The sequence below is a fragment of the Diabrotica virgifera genome, chromosome 1 (genome assembly GCF_917563875.1).
Source record: "Diabrotica virgifera virgifera chromosome 1, PGI_DIABVI_V3a".
Lineage (NCBI taxonomy): Eukaryota > Metazoa > Arthropoda > Insecta > Coleoptera > Chrysomelidae > Diabrotica > Diabrotica virgifera.
The window spans coordinates 194,031,519-194,051,125 of NC_065443.1; the positions used below are offsets into that span (position 1 = coordinate 194,031,519).

Genomic DNA, 19,607 nt, shown 5'->3' on the forward strand with positions numbered 1-19,607 from the left:
GTAACATCTCTTAATCTCGGATATGCATAGAATGGGTAACAAAAGAATTGGTATGGTGTGTTACGCAGATGATGTAGCAATTAATGCTCAATCAGAAGATGATCATCAGCTCCTTCAGTTCTTTCACATAAGCCGCCAACTAAATATAAACAATTTTACCAACAAAACTAAATGTATGACAATATCAAACGATCCGCTCAGATATAAGTTAGTGGTTGAGAACAACCCCATAGAACAAGTGATGCAATTCAGATATCTGGGCATAGATATTTCAAGCACTCACGACCCAGTAAAGGGCCTGAGAAGTTAGATCAACAAAGCATATACATTGTCAGGGTGTCTGCCGGAACTAGTCTGGTCAAATCCGTACAGATAGTAAAATTAGAATCTACAAGACTTGCGTACGACCGACCATGACATATGTCATAAAAGTGTGCGAAGACACCAATAAAACGAAACAGATGCTAAGAGTTGCCGAAATGAAAACCTTAAGAAAAGACAGAGTGAACCTTAAAGAGACAGAGTGAGAAATACAGACATTAGAGAGCAATGCAAAATTTAGGATATTGTAAGATGGGGAAGGAAGCGCAAGAGGATGTGGTACAATCATGTAAGACGAATGGATGAGAATAGACTCTCAAAAATTGCCCTAGAAAACAACGCGCCCGGTTCAAGACCCCCCGGAAGACCACCTAAAAGATGGAGGGATAGTTGGCAATCTACCTCCCAGGAAATTAACCAGAGGCAGCTTCAGAATTAAACAGATCGAAAGATCTCCAAGAGGTAAAAGAAGAAGAACAAGAAGTAGAGTCTTCAGAACCGCATGTGGTGTATCCCGAAGCGAACTAAATATGGCTGTCCAACTAAGGAAAATAATAAAATATTATTTGCGAACTGACGCGTTAGCGTTAGAAGATATATAACAACATTAATTAGAATGAAGTTTGGACATGCTTGTTTCCCTCTACATCTATCAAGAATTAAAGTTTTTGATTCAAATCTTTGTACTGAATGTCAGGAGGTGGGTGATTTGAATCACACTTTCTTTGAGTGCACAAAATACATTCCATACACCTATAATTTAATTGAAAATTTAATAAAATGTAATGTTTTTCCACCTTTCAATGTATCCCATCTATTGTCTCTGAATAGCAAAAATATATATGATTGTTTAATGAAATTTATCTGTGAAACTAAAATTAACCTCTAAACTTTTAATCCTGATATTTTGATATATTATGTTCATATGAAAAAAGAAGAAGGCGTATAATGGAAAAATGTGGTGAGCAACTTGGACAGTCCATAGCGGCCAGCTGCGGCTTTTGAACTGAGTAGAGAGCTGTGGAAGAGTTTGCTATGGAACTCTAAGGACCTCATTCCCTTCTTTATGTATGAATAGAAAACAAAAAGTTGTGACTGGCTAATTGACACCCAAGTCTATGCCATAAAAGAAAAAAAAAAGACGCGTTAGCGTTAGGGACATCTATCTAGAGAAGCGTTTCCCAAACTTATTTTTCTGTGGCCCGGTTATTTTTGTGCGTATCCTTCGTGACCCACAAATTTTTTTTTGTATACCCTGGTATGTGTGTACAAGAAATCTTATATTTAAATATTTATTATAGTTTTATATATTTTAATAAAGAATCATTGGCTCAAACAAAAATTTAACAAAACAAAATAAAAATCAAATAATTTATTAATGAGAATTATGCAGTTGTTTCTGGTTCTAAAAAATTCACGTTTGAAGTAAAAAATTAATATTAATATTATCCTCAGGTCCTACCAAACGATTTCTATATGTATTTATTTTTGAGGAAAACCAGTATTGACAACCCCGCGTCATACCTATAGGTCGTAACAAAAGAAATTAGAAATTTTATCGCTTTTCCTGCTAAAACTGGGTACTCCTGGCGACAAGGCAGTCAATAAACTATCAGTGGTAATTATCTAAATCAGGAAGGACTGTCTCGGATTCTCTGTCCATTGTAAATGGATTCCTGATCCATACTTTGTTGCTGTGGATGGGGAATATTTCTTCAGATTTGCCTCCAGAACAGGTGTTCCTTGAAAGCTACTGAAATCTCATCCTACACTGAATTTACGTTATACTCTTTTTGTAGTTCTGTTAGCTTTTTAAAAGCTTTGTAATTTCCTGCTTGCGTGCGACTTGTCCTCAAATTAAGTTTTGTTGTTGCAGCTTCCACCTTCTCTTGTACTCTAATTACATTTTACATTGCTACCTTGTAATATCATATTTACATTGTTCAAGAAGTCAAAAATATCACAAAGATAGCGGTGGCGTCAGTCAGAGCGCGGCCTTAAAATGCAAGATGTGAGACGGCGAGAGACGCGACCCGGCATTTTTCTTTCGTGGACCGGTACCGGGTCGCGACCCACCATTTGGGAAACGCTGATCTAGAGAAAGAGAAAATTCTCCATAGGCCATGGATAGCGAACATGTAAGAATTTACTATATACATTTTTTCCTTATTTTATTTTACTCATATATTTGAGTATTAGGATGCAAAATTCTGTTGGATTTTTTATCTAGATAAGCGGCAGGTGGTGAAAGTATATTATAGATTCTCCCTTGTCCCCTATTTATCGGCTTGTATACTTTATAAATTTGTAAAAAGCTCAGGCAATAGATTGTCACCAAGGAATCTGCCTTCTGACCTAAAGAGAATTTTCTCTTTCAAAAAGTTGCTTTTGTTTTTGTATTAAAAATTGTTTATAGCCCTTTTGAAATATTTGGGTCTCCTAATTACTACACCGATATACCTACTGATGCTGCCGGTAAATGCTTCTGAATTATTAATGTTTTCATGCTACAGGTGAATGTTTCTTGTGTGATGTTAACATAATGTGTCAACAGTTCACACAGTATACTACTAGTAATTAGACCTTTTAGAATAAAATACAGAACGTATACGCAAATGTTGATAAAAATATTAATTCTAAGCAAAAAATGTTCCATGTATTTTTTTGCTAAAATTAATAGATTTCGATTTATTCGCTACCGAAAATATTAGTTTTGCATAGAAAAAAATCAATGTTTTTCAATATACTCATTTACGATTCACTCAATTTTTGCCGTAGAAAAAAATTTTTCAAACCAAGTTCTTGGGAAATAAATAACCTACAATTTTATATTGAAACATTTTTTCGTATCTCTGATTCTAATCTTTCTGTTCTGAAGAAAATGGCATTTTTTACCAAACTACAAAAATTCGTTATTCGCTTTTAACTCAAGTGTTTTTAAAAACTTATCATCCTAAGCCAGTCAAACTTCTAGAATCCATTAATAATACATAAATAAATAAGAACAAATAAGGCCAATGATTAAAAACACCGCTAACTTATATTATTATGCTTCCAATTGGATTTCTTCTTTTTTTTCAAAAAAATATATTGATTTTTTAACTGTAACTTTTTTATTTTTTGCCATTAGAAAGTTTGTTAAAAAATAATTTTGTAGGTTTCTACAAGATCTGTAAGCCTATTAATACTAAATATTTTTAAAATTCTTTGTCGCAAAAGGAGATGACTTTGAAAGGGTTGGTAAAGGTGGCTTTGCATGTTATTACAAGTTTTAATTGTCAATAGCTCACTCAATTTTTGCCGTCGAAAAAATTTTTGCAGACCAGATTCTTTAAAATTAAATAGGCTACAACTTCATAATTAAACATTTTTTCGTATCTCTGATTATAATCTTGTTATTTTGAAGAAAATGCCATTTTTTCCAAACTACAAAAATTCGTTATTCGTTTCAACTCCGTTTATTTAAAAACTAATCATTCTAAGCCGGTCAAACTTCTAGATCCTATTAATAATACATAATAAATAAATAAGACCAAACAAAACTAATAACTAATTTTAATTAGGGTGGTGATTAGGGGATTGCTTGCGATCACTATTTCGCTGAAAAAAATAGGAACTGACATTCTTTTCATTACAAGTCACTTAATTTTTGAGTTAGAGACTTTTTTTATTCCTGGAGATAGATATTTTTAAGTAATTTAAAATAGTTTGAACAAGTTTTCCTCAAAAAATTCATAGTTTTCCCGTCTTTTGACTTTGAATCTACAATATTCAGCATTTGACGAACAAGAGCCAACATATATAATAAAGTATAGCTCGATTACTATTGTTCTTAAAGAAAATTTGAAAAAACGCTTTAGTTTACTTTTTCAAAAGGAACATTTTTGTTAAGTAAAAGGGTTTGACCAAACGAAAACTTTTGGACTTATTAGCAGAAAACTTATTAAAAACATTGATTTTTTCGATATAAAACTAAAACTTTCGATAAAGAATAAATCGAAAGCTATCAATTTTATCGAAAAAATGTATGGAACATGTTTTGCTTAGAATGAACGTTTTTATCAACTTTTTTGATTAAAATATAATAAAAAATTCCCACCCCCGAGATGGGGTGGCAACCACCCCCATGGTAAAAGTGTCTTTCAGCATGATATAGATTTTGATCCTTGGACTATTCACTACTTATTCTTAAATTTCCAAGCCAATCGATCCATCCTGTAAAAATTGCGAGGTTTTGTCCTATTTTAAGCTTCATTTCTTGGACTACTAGCCTAGCTCAGTCTCTCAGGTTGTGAGTACCTACGTTTTGTCTTATTTAAAAAAAATGAACAATGAAGAGCTAGATTGGAGCAAATAAAACAATAAGTTAGCAAACTCTTTTTGATTAAAAAAAAACTTTTAAATAAAATCCTTTATAAAAGGTATATTTATTAAAATTCTCTAAAGAGGGCTACATCACAAATGCAGGACTACTTTTCGATCTGATAACAGATCATCATCAGTGCTGACCTAAAATAAATATAACCTAATAAGCTAAAGCAAAATTTAAAATGTTGACTAGGGGTGAAAAAGATATAATATAGGTTATACTCACAAGATGTTGATATGATAAGCCACCAAAATTGAAAATATTTTTGTAAAAACTCTTTAAACCTAAAAGTGATGGAAACATTGAATTTAAATATTGTAATAACCATGGATGTGTAAAATGTGACATGATAAATGTCCCGTGTGATATTTTATACATCCATGTCTATTATAATATTTAAAGTCAATGTTTCCATCACTTTTTACTACAAATGTATGTTTAAAGGGTTTTTACCCAAATATTTTCAATTTTGGTGGCTGATAATGTCAGCATCTTGTGAGTATAACCTATATCTTTTTCAACCACAGTCAATATTTTAAATTTTGCTTAAACTTATTAGGTTATACTTATTTTAGGTCAGCACTGATGATGATCTGTTATCAAATCGAAAACTAGTTCTGTTGTTTTGATGTAGTCCTTTTTAGGGAATTTTAATAAATATACCTTTTATAAAGGATTTTACTTAAAAGTTTTTTGTGATACATATATGGTATACAGCCAGCTATAGGAAAACTTTTTTCCTTGTGGATTTTATTTTTAATTAGAGATATAAAAAAATCATGTAATAAATAATTTAATAACTAGAGTCCGGATTTCTAAGCAAAATTCTTATGGTAAATAATACAAGCAGGACTATTTTCCTTTTAAATATGAACGAAATGTGCAAAAATAAGTCATTTTGACACCACTTTTTATGCTTTTTTTGCTTTTTTTTTTAATTTTTATGCCTTTTTTAAACTTTCGTGCTTATTTGGTACTTTTTTATATACTGTTATCATTTTTGCATTTGCGAACAGCAGAAATTTAATTTTGATCTCTGCATGCAATTGTGGACTCTAATCTCCAATTAAATAAATTGCAAAATGAAAGTTTTCTTCAGGCGTACTTCACGAAAAAATCTTGACGAAGGGTTATTTATTGTACTCAAAACAACTAGAAGCAACAAATAACAATACAGTTCCAAGATTCGTAAATCAAGTTTAAACAAATTTTTTTCTTCCCGAGGCTGTGCCCACCAACAAAATAATATTAATGCTTTCCGACGCTGCACCATATATGATCAAAATAACATCAAATCTTAAAGTGTTTTATCCACGGTGTTTTATCCAAATCTAATTCACTGTACGTGTCTAGCACACGTCCTGAATCGCGTTGCTGAGACTATACGACTGCAATTTCCACTTGTTAATGAGTTGATAAAAAATAGGAACAAAATTTCATTAAAGCTTCTTTAAGGGTGCAACTTTCTAGAGACAGATTCCGTAACACTTCATTACCACCGGAACCAGTGTTAACTCGGTGGGGTACATGGTTAGATGCAGCTTTATACTACACCGAATATTTCAAAAATTGTTTTAGGTGAAATGGAATTACAAAGCAATCTTGCTTTTATCAAAAGCAACTTTTGTTTTATGAGTGAAACAATAAAAAATTTGCAGAAACAGTAAATGTCATTAGTTGAGTCGATCCAAAAAATAAACAGATTTGAAGAAGATATCCCTGAAATCCCAAGGTATCTCAAGGTATCCCTGAAAAAATTAGTCAGATGGTGATAACAAATTAACAAAAGTCAAAGATGTACATATTAACAAAAACGAAGGATTTCAAAAGATGAAGTAAATATTTTCAGTTTTAAATGGACAACACGTTGAAGATATAAATATGGATCCGGCAGTAGTGGCAAATTATAAATATGCACCGATAACCAGTGTGGACGTTGAAAGACGCTTTTCATGCTTTAAACAATAATGATAATATATTTTCCTTCATTTAAAGCGTGTCGAGAAAAATTAGGTTAAGGCATTTTTTTTCAGTTATCTATTTTTTTTTGTTTGTTCTATTTTATTTTTAAATTTATAATAGTTATTTACTAGTTCTTAAGCTAAGCCTAGAGATAATAATAATAATAATATTTATAATAATATTTATTTAGGAATAACAATAAAGATTTACAAAAAATAAAAAGCATAATGAGTACTACCTAAATAAAGATAAATAACTCACTGAAGTTGAGCTACCTTGTATATATATTATTAATATACATACAAAAGTAGCACCCCTTGTGCGTGAGACTTAAAAATATAATATATTAACTTACAATATAAACAAAAACAAAAAATATTTAACAATTGTATAAATGTATACAGTTATATGGGAATTTATAAAAATACTAAAAACTCTAACATTAAATAAGAAAAAAATAAAAATATACTAATTTTACTATATGTAATTTGTGATATAAATGTGTCCATCAAGTCAAGGAATGTTGCAGTTGATAATAAAAATCTCTATGGATGTAAACTTTATTTTCGATATTTATTTCATACTTAAGTTTATTTATTAGAATTGTCCATTCATAAGTTCTTCGCAAAATTTTGTTGATTTGCTCCCAATCCATTGTTTAATTTCATATTTATACCTATGTTTTTTATAATTTTTAAATTGTTTTAAATTATCCGGTAGTAAATTGTACAATTTGGGCCCTATGTAACCAACATATCTTTGGAGGATGGATTTATTACATTTTGGTAGAATTGCATTATGTTTTATATATCTAGTTTGATGGGCATGACTGTTAAAATTTAATATTATCTTTTTTTCATGTATATGTATAAGGTCTTTATAGCAGAATAATTTACGTACAGTTAAAAATTTACTTTCGTTATATAACAGCTCACTAGAATATCTTAAATTTTTCCCGTATATAATTCTAATTATCCATTTCTGAATAATATTTATAGAATGTAACTAATTATTGCGTATTCCACCCCATCCTAAAAGACCATATGTGAGTTGAGATTGTATAAGTGCATAATAAATAATTCGTAAATGAGTTATTCCTAAAAATTATATTTATATATAAGATATTTATATATATTTAAAAAAAATGGTTTATCAAAATTTATATGCTTATTTTCATGCTTTTTTGTATAATAAAATGCTTTTCTTCATAAAATCGTTATGCTTTTTAAGCGCTTTTTTTGCTTTTCTTTGTGCTTTTAAATCCGAACTCTATTAATAACAGATATTCAAGATGGTGTCGAGAGCTAACAGTTTAGATTATACTTATGGCATTGTTTTTGAATGAACCTTCTTGATGTCGGTTGACTGTTAGTACATCGAGCTGGGCTCCGATTTTTGGTCACCAGATCTAGTGGTGCAGCTGCAGTTGATGGATGTTGCTCATTTGATGCAGATATAGAGTACCTAGTTTATTAAATCTTGTCTAAGTGTACTTTTGCTCCTAGAGCATCATCAGGGGCGTTTCGTCAAATCAGGAAGGTATCCTAACAGGATGTCGTAACATTTGTTTGGTGAGAAAGAGAGCTAGGCAAATTAACACATAACATAAAACACACACTGAACAAAGGACAAAAGAGATTAAATTAATAAATGCTGGTACTACATAATTAGAAAGTTGAATATGGAGAAACAATGGAGGAACCATTCTTCTTCTTCAGATGCAAATCCACTAATGGATGTTAGCGATCACAATTTCCACTAACTCTCTATTTCTTGCAATGTGTATCAGAGATTTACTGTCATTAATATAATATGTTCATTGCCTTATTTTTACCAGGCCATTTTCTTGCGTCCTCTGCCTCTCTTGCCTTCAATTTTACCCTGGATTATAAGTTGAAGGAACTGGAATTTTTCGTTTTGCATGATGTGACCCAGATACGCCGTTTTCCTTTTCTTGATGATGTCAAAAAGTTGGCGTTCTTGGCTAATTATTTTAAGGACATCTATATCAAGGGCGGATCCAGAGAGGAGGCCATGGGGGCCATGGACCCCTACGAGAATATAAAAAAAAAAATATATAAATTTAAATATTTTCAGTTCAAATGTTTTTAGTTTCAAACACATATATATGTACAAAACAGAGGATAAATATATCTTCTTGACTAGAATTGAACAAAAGCAGTATAACGGTAGCTTCAAGAATGACATAGGAAAATATATTTACTGACTTGTTTGTGAGACCTGTTTGTAAACACACGTTTTATAATTTACGGTCGATTTAAACAAATTATCGCTAAATAAAAGCCTTTTAATAGTTAAGTTTTACTAGTGCAGTGACATAAAATACCAAGAACAGCAACTGTGAGTAAATTTTTAATATTAACTGCATCCAGACGATTTTTGTTAGGCTGATTGAAGTTAGATATCAGATACACAAGACTGAAAAGTAATTAGCTAGTAAAAACTCGCCTAGCGAAATAAAGAATTTTTAACAACAAAAGGCAGGGTCGGCCTGGGAAAAATGTTTTGGACAATAATTATATTTAACAAAATAACTTAGCAAATTTGAATATTTTAAATAAAATGTCACAACCAACATTTACAAATCAATCTTCATCCACCAACACTCACCCAGATAATAATTTAAATAATATGAATACCTCCAACACATCTTATGCAAGCACTGTCTCAAAAAATATCTACAAGTATCCTAACAAAGACCAGGCACTTATCTTCGGCTCCATTCAGGGAGCAAAACTTCAAGATTATCTTCTCCAATTGGGACCTCTGGTAAAACCAATAAACATAATTTTCTGTAGCAGAATTTCACACAACAGAATATGTGTTTATCTAACCAATAAATCACTGGTTGATGAGTTTTTAACTAATCATGGTCAAATTGTTGTCAATAATGAAGTCATCAAAGCAAGACGTCTAATTTCACCAGCAGACAGACTAGTATTATCGAATGTAAGCCCAACGATCCCACACGAAACTCTTGTAACCTTACTGGAAAATATTGGATTAAAATTAGTTTCTCCAATAAACTTTCTTAGAATAGGTGCATCAAATCCAGAATACCAACACATACTCAGCTTCAGAAGACAGGTGTATATCGCTCCTTCCCCAGATATTACCATACCCGAATTCTTAGAAATAACACATGATAATCTATCATATCATATCTTTTTAGCCCTAGACAGTCAACGCTGCTTCACCTGCAAATTATCGGGTCATGTTGCATCCCAATGCCCTTCGGGCAATATTAACCCACATTCCCAACAATCATCACAACCCACACATAATGTTCCAATCTCGTCAATATCTCAACCGGATGAAACATCTCCTAATGACTTAAATTCCCACTCAATAAATAATGTTCTACCCGAAAGTTCCTCAGTAGTAGAAAATTGTGCAAACGTCGCCAATACTGCTTTGATCACATCCAATCTGGTAACAAATCCAGATCACACTGCTCAATCTGAAAATATCCCAACCTCGGACAAAACTACTAAGTCAACAACTTCATCCGCAACAAAACGAACAGCTGAAGATATGACCCCAGCCACTCCAGAAGAACAAATGCCACCCAATACTTCTACCTTCTCTCTTCCCCAAACAGTCGTTCAGAAAAACAAAAAACCCAAATCTAATACATCAGATCCAGAAATAGAACTTACTGAATCTATTATAAACTATATCGACTCTCATTCTCCTCACTTCATAATCAACAGCCATCAGCTTAAACAGCTCCTAGAAAATACATACGGATCGAGGGATGTTCTTAGCATTGCGGAAGACTTCACAGAAGATATTCCAAAACTAATAGATATGTTAGAAGAACTACATCCTCACGCAAACACTAAGAAACTAAACACTCGTGTCACAAGGCTAAAAAAGAAATTACTAAAGCAATCCCAAGATTTAAGTGATACCCAATCTGATATCTCAAATACATCTCAAGATACCCAATAAATACATTCGAGTCATTACTCCAGTGGAACTTAAATGGGTACTATACCCGTTTAAATATGCTACAGCATATCATAGCCCTCCATTCTCTGGACATATTGTGTCTACAAGAAACTCACTTCCGAGACGAAAATGTCCACAAAATGAGGGGATACAATGAATTCGTTAAAAACCGAAATGTACAAGTTGCGAGTGGCGGCGTAGCCATTTACGTCTCAAAGAATCTACAAGCAACACAAATTAGAATAAATACAAACCTAGAAGCGATAGCCGTAAAAATTAAAGCAAAACTAAATTACACCATCTGCAACATATACATTCCTCCTGACCATTATTTAATTGAGGATGAACTGGAGTCTCTAGTTAATCAACTTCCAACTCCTTTCATTCTTCTAGGAGATTTTAATGCCCACAATTACTCCTGGGGTTCTCAAAAAACAGACAGAAGGGGACGAATTCTATCAAACATATTCAACACCATGAACATAAGTTTACTGAATGATGGCAGCAATACTAGATTCAATATAGCTACTGGCAATTCTTCTTGCATCGATCTTTCATTATGTAGCCCAACTATTAGTCCTTACCTTGAATGGAGAGTTATGGATGACTTACTAGGCAGTGACCACTTTCCTATAAAATTAACGAATTCAATTATAAAAGACAAAATATCAAACGGAGATAGTATCCATCAGAAATGGAAAATAAAGAAAGCCGACTGGAGCTCTTTCTCAAAAACCATTGATAATAACATATACAAAATTAATGAGTGGAAGGACGCAAATACAGCAGTAACTCAACTTAACGAAATAATCATAAAAGCCGCTGAATTTTCAATAGGAAAAACAAAACATATCAAGAAATTTAAACCTGTGCCTTGGTGGAATGACGAATGTGCCGAAGCAATACAAAACAGCAAATCTGCTCTAAATAGATGTAGGAGGGAGAAAACCGCAACAAGTATAATTGAATACAAAAAACATAGGGCAAAAGCAAGATATATTACCAACAAAAGTAAAAAAGAGTCATGGAAGAAGTTCGTAGGAAGCATAAACAGAAACACTACAATATCATCGGCATGGAGGAAGATACAAGGTATTTATGGAAACAAAACTTACCATGTCATTAAAGCATTAGATTATGACGGCAAACGAATAAACCAAACAAAAGAAATAGGTGAAGCATTCGCAGACTATTATCATAAGCTCTCCATAAACAGAAATATAACTAATGATAACATTGCCCTCCCTACGGAATTCAAAGAGCTGGCAAACCTTAATTCTCTAAACAAGCCACTGACAAAAGAAGAAATGGAGGAATCTCTCTCATCACTAAAAGACAGTTCTTCTGGTCCCGATGACATCCCTCCAGTTTTTCTAAAAAATCTCCCAGAAACGGCGAAACAAATCCTGCTTAATATCTTTAATCACATGTGGAATAATAGTGACTTCCCCTTAATCTGGAAGAAAGCAACAATCATCCCCATACTTAAATCTAACAAATCTTCACTCTTGCCTGAATCTTACAGGCCAATCTCCCTAACCTGCTCCATGAGTAAATTGCTAGAAAAAATAATCAACAAGAGACTAATATGGTTTTTGGAAACTCACAAATTATTAATTCCCGAACAATCCGGATTTCGACCATCTAGAAGCACACTTGATAACATTATTGACCTAGAAAGTCATATTCACGAAGCATTTGCTACTAAAGATAAATGTCTAGCAATTTATTTTGACATTAATAAAGCCTTTGATTCTACATGCCATAAAATCATCCTAAATAAACTACATCACTGGGGATTGAAAGGCAATATAATAAATTTCATACGCAATTTTTTATCTCAAAGAGAATTCCAAGTCCGAATTTCTGGAACAATATCATCAACCAAGAAACAATTAAACGGCACACCACAAGGATCAATTCTCAGCCCAACTTTATTTTTAATTGCTATGAATGATGTCTTAAAAGATTTAAAGAAACCAGTTGTAGCTAGACTTTACGCAGATGACATGATCGTGTTTATCAAGGGAAGATGTCTTAGCACCATGGCTCAAAGCCTTCAGCAATGCATAACATCCTTCGAACGTTGGTCTATAATGTCTGGGTACAATTTCTCCCCAAACAAAACAAATTGCATATTATTCTCAAAAAGAAACATACCAGAGCAGCATCGACCATCAATATTCCTATACAACCAGAAACTAAGCTATACTCCACACATAAATTTTCTGGGCATGATATTCGACGAACGTCTGTCGTGGAAAAATCATATTAAAACACTAACTCTTTCTTGTCAAAAGGGCTTAAATTTATTAAGATGCTTAGCAAACAAGTCTTGGGGATCTGATGGTCTAATGCTGCTAAAAATATACAGAAGCCTTATTCGATCGAAAATTGATTATGGATGTATTGCATACACATCTGCTCGTCCTTCAATATTAAAATGCTTAGATACTATACACAACACCGCAATAAGAATAATTCTAGGGGCTTACAGGACAACGCCTGTAGAAAGCCTATACTGCGAACTGGGCGAACCAGCTCTATCTTTCAGACGACAAATTCTTAGTTTATCCTATGCCTCCAGAATAGCATCAATACCATCAATTCCTGCTCGCAAAAACACGTTCTGTAATCGTTTCAAATCAACTTTTCAACATAGCACCTCTCCACCACCCTTTTATATTAGAATTCACCGGTATATATCAACGTTAAATCTCCAAAATTTCCCCAGAATGTGGTTAATGAATGAACACAGCATTCCTCCATGGATTATCAGAACCCCACATGTAAACACCCAATTGACGAAATATAATAAATACGATACCAATCCACGTCTTATATATCAAAATTATAAACAAATAGTCGCAAAATATAAAAATTATACCCACTTATTCACTGATTCGTCCAAGTCTTCCCAAGGTGTAGGAGCAGCAGTATACATAAACAACGAAACCAAATATTTATTTAAGCTTCACAGCTCCTACAGCATCTTAAATGGTGAACTTTATGCCATATTACAAGCGTTGAAGCACATTTCCAATGCACAAACCAAACACTCCTTAATAATATCTGACTCACTCAATTCATTGAGACTCATACAACAAACCTTTACGAAAAATCCAATAGTCATATTAATCAAAGAAATATTACACAGTCTGCATCAAACAGACTCAAAAATAGTTTTTCTATGGGTTCCCTCTCATTCTGGAATCGAGGGAAATGAAAACGCTGATCGTTGGGCTTACACAGCTGCGCAATTACCAACATTGGCAGAACAATCAATTCCAGCCGCAGATACAAAACAATTACTAAAATCAATGACTCTCAATTTATGGAGTGAAAAATGGAAATCATCCACGAGCAAGTTAAGAGACGTTAAAGAAGATACTGGTCCATGGAATCCACATACAACCAACAGATCGAACCAAGTCATCTTATCTCGTCTTCGGTTAGGACACTGTAAACTTACTCATGAGCATCTCATTACACATACCGAAGCACCAAAATGCAGAAGATGTAATATACCAGTATCAGTAAAACATGTGCTAACAGAATGTGATGAATTCGCCGCTTACAAACAATCTATATCTGGTTATTCAAATAATATGAAAGACATTCTTAACCTGCAAACCGACTGTAAACCTCTTTTCCAATTCCTTAATAAATGTAACCTAGTAAGTAAGATTTAATTGTACACAATTTCATACTTTTGTAAACTTATTAATTGTATTCTCGTTACCCCGCTGATGACCTTCGTGGTTAATGCGGTTATTTCTAAATAAAAAAAAAAAAAAAGAATGACATAGGATGTTTTGTAAATCAAAATGTTGATAATTTTACAGAGTGCCGATTGTTAGAACGATCTCGGCAGCCATTAAAATCGTGTAAATTTCCACATTCTGTACACATACAGAATTAAAAAGAAAAAAGGAATGAAGCGTTACTTGGGTCACCAACGCTTAGAGCAAAGGAGTTGGTTGGTACTTTCGCATATTCAAAAGATATTGTTTTGTAAGTACATATTGCGTTTTATTTTTCTAATGAAAAATATGGTCACAATAAAGGGATGACAGCCCAAAAGCTTGTCACTAAACAAAACCTTTATATCATCTTTCGCCAAACTCATGGGCAAAGACGGAGGCATACAAACCCATGAAAAAACATCATACCACAAGAAATTCGTTCAGGTTAGGCTGGATTTTCTACAGACTTATCGCAACCCGCAAAAGTCAGCAATTGACCAGATAGACTCTCAGACCTCTAAAGAAATACAAGAAAATTGAGAAAGACTACGACCAAAAGTAGAGTCTATAGGGTTTTTAGGTCGACAAAATATTCCTCTAAGAGGCCATCGTGATAATGGCCTTCTGCTTCTGGACGAAGATGCTGGGGAATGAGGGGAATTATTAAGGTTTAACCCGCGAGTAGTCGCGCCGTTGCGTTGGAAAAAATCTAACATTATATCCTTTTTCGTGATAACTTGATGAAAAATTTTGCAACATAACTTTTCACTCGTAAGTGCGTCGAGGAAGCGTGTAGTAATTCGTAGGTTTATTTTTTTCTTCTTTTTTTTTCTTCTCCTTCTTCTTTTTTTTGGAATTTATGGCTTTGGTGAGAAAAAATTAGCTTTAATAATTGTTAGAAATGATATTTCTAAAATACTGTAACATAAAGATTTGTTCTAAATTCGAGGGTTACTGATCCCGGGTTTAAGTCTCATCAGGAGATAAGACTCTTAAACAACACCTATCCACAGCATCTTCCTGAGCAACATACATTAGTAGCACCATTCAAAATAAATTGATAATATGTTGTGAAGAAATAATTGAACAAATTATGAATCAGGGTCAGAGTGCAAATTATTACTCTGTCATATTTGACGAAACGACCGACGACGTATCCCACATGGAACAGCTTTCTCTAAATTTGAGGTACATACACAATAACAATGTTCGTGAAGACTTTGTCAGGTTCATTGACGGTTATGAGAACATAAAAATAATTAGTGAAATCAAGGAAGAGGGGAAAAAGAAGGCCTGCGAGGAGAAGCATTGGAAAAAATAGTATTAAACTTATTGAAAGAACTGCACTTGGATCCGAAGAAATGTGTAGGAATCCGTACTGACTTTAATAACGTTAAGTTTTGAATGTCTTTATGGCCCTGAAAAGTATGTGAAAAGTGCCTTAAAACTCGCCATTTTAGCCCTAATTAAAAAAACACCCCCAGATCCCCTGGTACTCCTCCCCAAAAAACGTTCATGGCCCCTCCCGAAAATCGGTCCTGGATTCGCCCTTGATCTATATTTGTGACTTTCGCCGTCCATGGCTCTTTAGGATAAGACAATAAACATTTCGAAGGCTTTCAATTTGTTTATATCCCTCGATTTGAGTATCCAGCCATCTGCTCCATATAGCAGCACCGACGATACCTAGCACTTAGTAAACCTTAATCTCAGAGTTGAAGATCGAACTCTGAACTGATCAGTACATTCCTGAATTTTACAAAAGCTTGTCGAGCTTGCAAAATCCGACATTTTACTTTTCTGTCTGGTGCCCAGTCTTCAAAAAGCCACGTTCCCAGGTATTTAAATTTGTTCACTCTTTCAATAGACTTGGTATTCAGTGTTATGGTGGAGTTTTCAAGTAGTTCATCTATGAATTTGGTCTTTTTGATATTAACTTCTAATCCCATTCGCTTACTGTAATCTCCGATTATAGTGACAAGTTGTTGAAGATCGACTATGTTGTCACAAATTAAGACACCGTCATCAGCATATCTTATGTTGTTGATCAATAATCAATACTCCATTCACTTTGATTCTCATCTCTGCATCTTCCAAAGAGTCTTCAAATATGGTTTCCGAATAAATGTAAATAAAAGAGTGGAAGTGCACATCCCTGTCGAACACCCCTTAATATTTATGGGTTTAGATATGGAATTGTCTATTTTCAATTGTGCCGTTTGATACCAGTACAAGTTTTCAATGCATCTTATGTCTTTTTAGTCTATATCAAGTTTTTTGAGGATCTGCATTAACTTGTGATGTTGAACACGATCAAACGCTTTTTCTCAATCGAAAAAGCATAGGAATACGTCCTTCATCTAGTCGTAACAATTCTGGACCTTGGACCAGCACCTGTGTTGTTAATACTGCTTCTCTTGTTCCTATGCCTTGCCTATACCCGAACTGGTAATCACTGATATCCCATTCACATTTTTTTGTATAATCTTTGATATATTATTTTTAAGAATATCTTTAAAGTGTGACTCATTCGGCTAATGCGTCTGTGATCCTCACACCTTTTTGCATTGATATTCTTGGATAAGAGAATAAAGGTAAATTGTAACCACTTTAGGTTTAATACTTAGGTTTTTTAAAAACTATGTACTTTGCGTTAGTAGAATCTAGATTATGCTATGGGATTCTTGGGTGGGGCAATCATTTGGAACAACTAAATGTCGTCCAAAGAAAAATTTTAAAATCAATTTATCGCAAGCCCAAGCTATACTCCACTGAATTATTATACAAGGAAACTAATATTTTTGATATTAGGCAGTTTTATTTTAAAGCGGTTACTGTATATCAATATAAAAATAGACAAACACTACAGTTTCCCTTGCATGAATACTCCACCAGAAACAGGAATAAAGCGATACCCCCGAAAAGTGAAAAACAATTACAGCGTTGTTTCACTCACCTAGGACCTAGGTCCTTTAACGTTTTACCCATAAGTGTTCAGAATGTCAAGATTATAAAACAATTTAAAAATAAATTAAAGAAATATATTATAGATACGCCTCTTTCAGTTATACATGATTTAATTGAAGTTAGAAAATAAAACAAGTGTTTGAATATTGGACTCATAGTTGTACCAAATTGTGTTTTTTTCTTATTTGTTGCCGTTATTTTTTGATAAATACATCGTAGGGATGCTGTATTTATAATTTTTTTTCCAGATTTTGAAATATAATTATTTTCTTTAATTATTTAATTATTCAAAAAACAATGTAATGCTCTATGCTTTTTTTTTGTTCTTTTATTATTAAAAAATAGATATTATATTATTGTATTGCCTGTGAAAAGATAATGTGTACCTACTCAGGATATTTTGTTACATTACCATGAACCAAATTAACCACTGCCCGAGCATTCTGCTTCAAGTGGTATTTTTGTGTTTATTTATAGGAAATTATAATGATTTTAATGTATTACCATTGTACATATGTATTATATCTTTTCTCTGAATAAACATTTATTATATTTATTATTATTAATACATACTGAAATACTTTTATAAATTTTTAGGTTAACGCAAAAATCGGAACAAATCTTAAGCAGAATATATTTCTTTCAGTTCTTTGCAACAACAACTGGATTATGTATGACCCTATTCTTAATAACCTTGGTAAGATATAAAATTTTTTTGAAGTTTTTAAAAATTAATAATAATAAGTTCTTTTAGGTCGAGCCTAATACTGTTGAGTTCCTGTTCTTAGTGATATACCTAGCAGCTATTTTCAATTTATTATTAATTCCAACCTTGTTTTCTTCTGAACTAAGACGAAAGGTATGTAGAAATAAATATGGATAGCGATACGTAGCGAATTTTTTTATACTTTCTTCTTCTTCTTTTTCTTCTCGTTGTCCTTATGCCCTATAAGAGCGTCGGACTTTGGTATCACCTATCCATCTTTTACCTATTTCTTTCACGCCTTGATTGATGACGCCATGATCCATGTCTCGCTTGCATATAGAAGAGTTGGTACTGTTATTGTATTATCTCTCTCTCTCTCTCTCTCCTGTGGTTTCCCCATTACTGAGGATTGTGATTTCTTCCAATATTCCTAACAATGTTTCTCCATTGGTCTCTATCTTCAGCTGCTCTAAGTATTATATACTGATATAGACTGATTTCCCTTTTTCCCAGTCATCATCATTCTCTTTGCCTTATCCCTATGCGGGGTCGGCTTCCCTAATTGCATTTCTTCACACAACTCTATCTTGGGTCATAGCAATGTTAATCCCCTTTACCAACATGTCTTGCCTTATCGTCTACCCCCAGGCCTTCTTTGGTCTTCCTCTCCTACTCCTTCCAGGAATCTGCACTTCAGCTATTCTTCGTATTGGGTGATTAAGGTCTGGACGTTGAACATGACCAAACCATCTTAACCTATGCTCCCTCCTTTTGACATCAATTGGTGCCACACCTAGACTTCCCCTAATATACTCATTTCTAATTTTATTCTTCCTTGTGACTCCACTCATCCATCTAAGCATTCTCATTTCTGACACATGCATTCGTTGTTCCTCTTTCTTTTTCACTGCCCAACATTCAGTTTCGTGCATCATAGCCGGTCTTATGGCTGTTTTATAGAATTTTCCCTTTAGCTTCATTGGAATTTTTCTGTCACACAACACACCACTCGCTTCTTTCCACTTCATCCATCCAGCCCTAATTCTACTGCATGCATCTCCATCTATTTCTCCATTACTCTGTAATACCGATCCTAGGTACTTAAAACTATTGCTTTTCACAGTCATTTCACCATCCAAATATACCATTGTATTTGTAGTAACATTATCTTTAAACGAGCATTCCAAATACTCTTATTTTGTCCTACTAAGTTTTAAACCTTTTCCCTCCAGAGCTTGTCTCCACTGTTCCAGTTTTTGTTCTAAGTCTCTTTCACTATTTTCTATTAATAGCATCATCAGCATACATTAGGCACCATGGAATACTAGCCTGTAGTTTCGCTGTTATCTGGTCCAAAACTAATGAGAATAAATAAGGACTAAGCACCGAGCCTTGGTGCAATCCTACTTTCACCTGAAATTTATCAGTCTCTCCCACACCTGTCTTAACACTAGTCGTTACTCCCTCATACATATCTCTCACAATCTTTACATATTCGCCAGGGTCCTTTCTTATTGAGTGCCCACCATAGAATCTCTCGAGAAACTCTATCATATGCTTT

The 19,607-nt window shown here is 33.4% G+C and overlaps 1 protein-coding gene across 1 annotated transcript in view; it reads left to right on the plus strand.

Moving 5' to 3' along the window:
* Positions 1 to 18,199, plus strand: part of LOC126878999 (odorant receptor 43a-like) — a gene marked incomplete at its 3' end in the record, with an annotated part of 56,118 nt that extends 37,919 nt beyond the window's left edge. The window contains 2 exon segments of the mRNA XM_050641878.1: positions 17,938 to 18,037; positions 18,095 to 18,199. Of these exon segments, the coding sequence (XP_050497835.1) occupies positions 17,938 to 18,037; positions 18,095 to 18,199 (205 nt within the window).
* Positions 18,200 to 19,607: the final 1,408 nt, after the last annotated feature.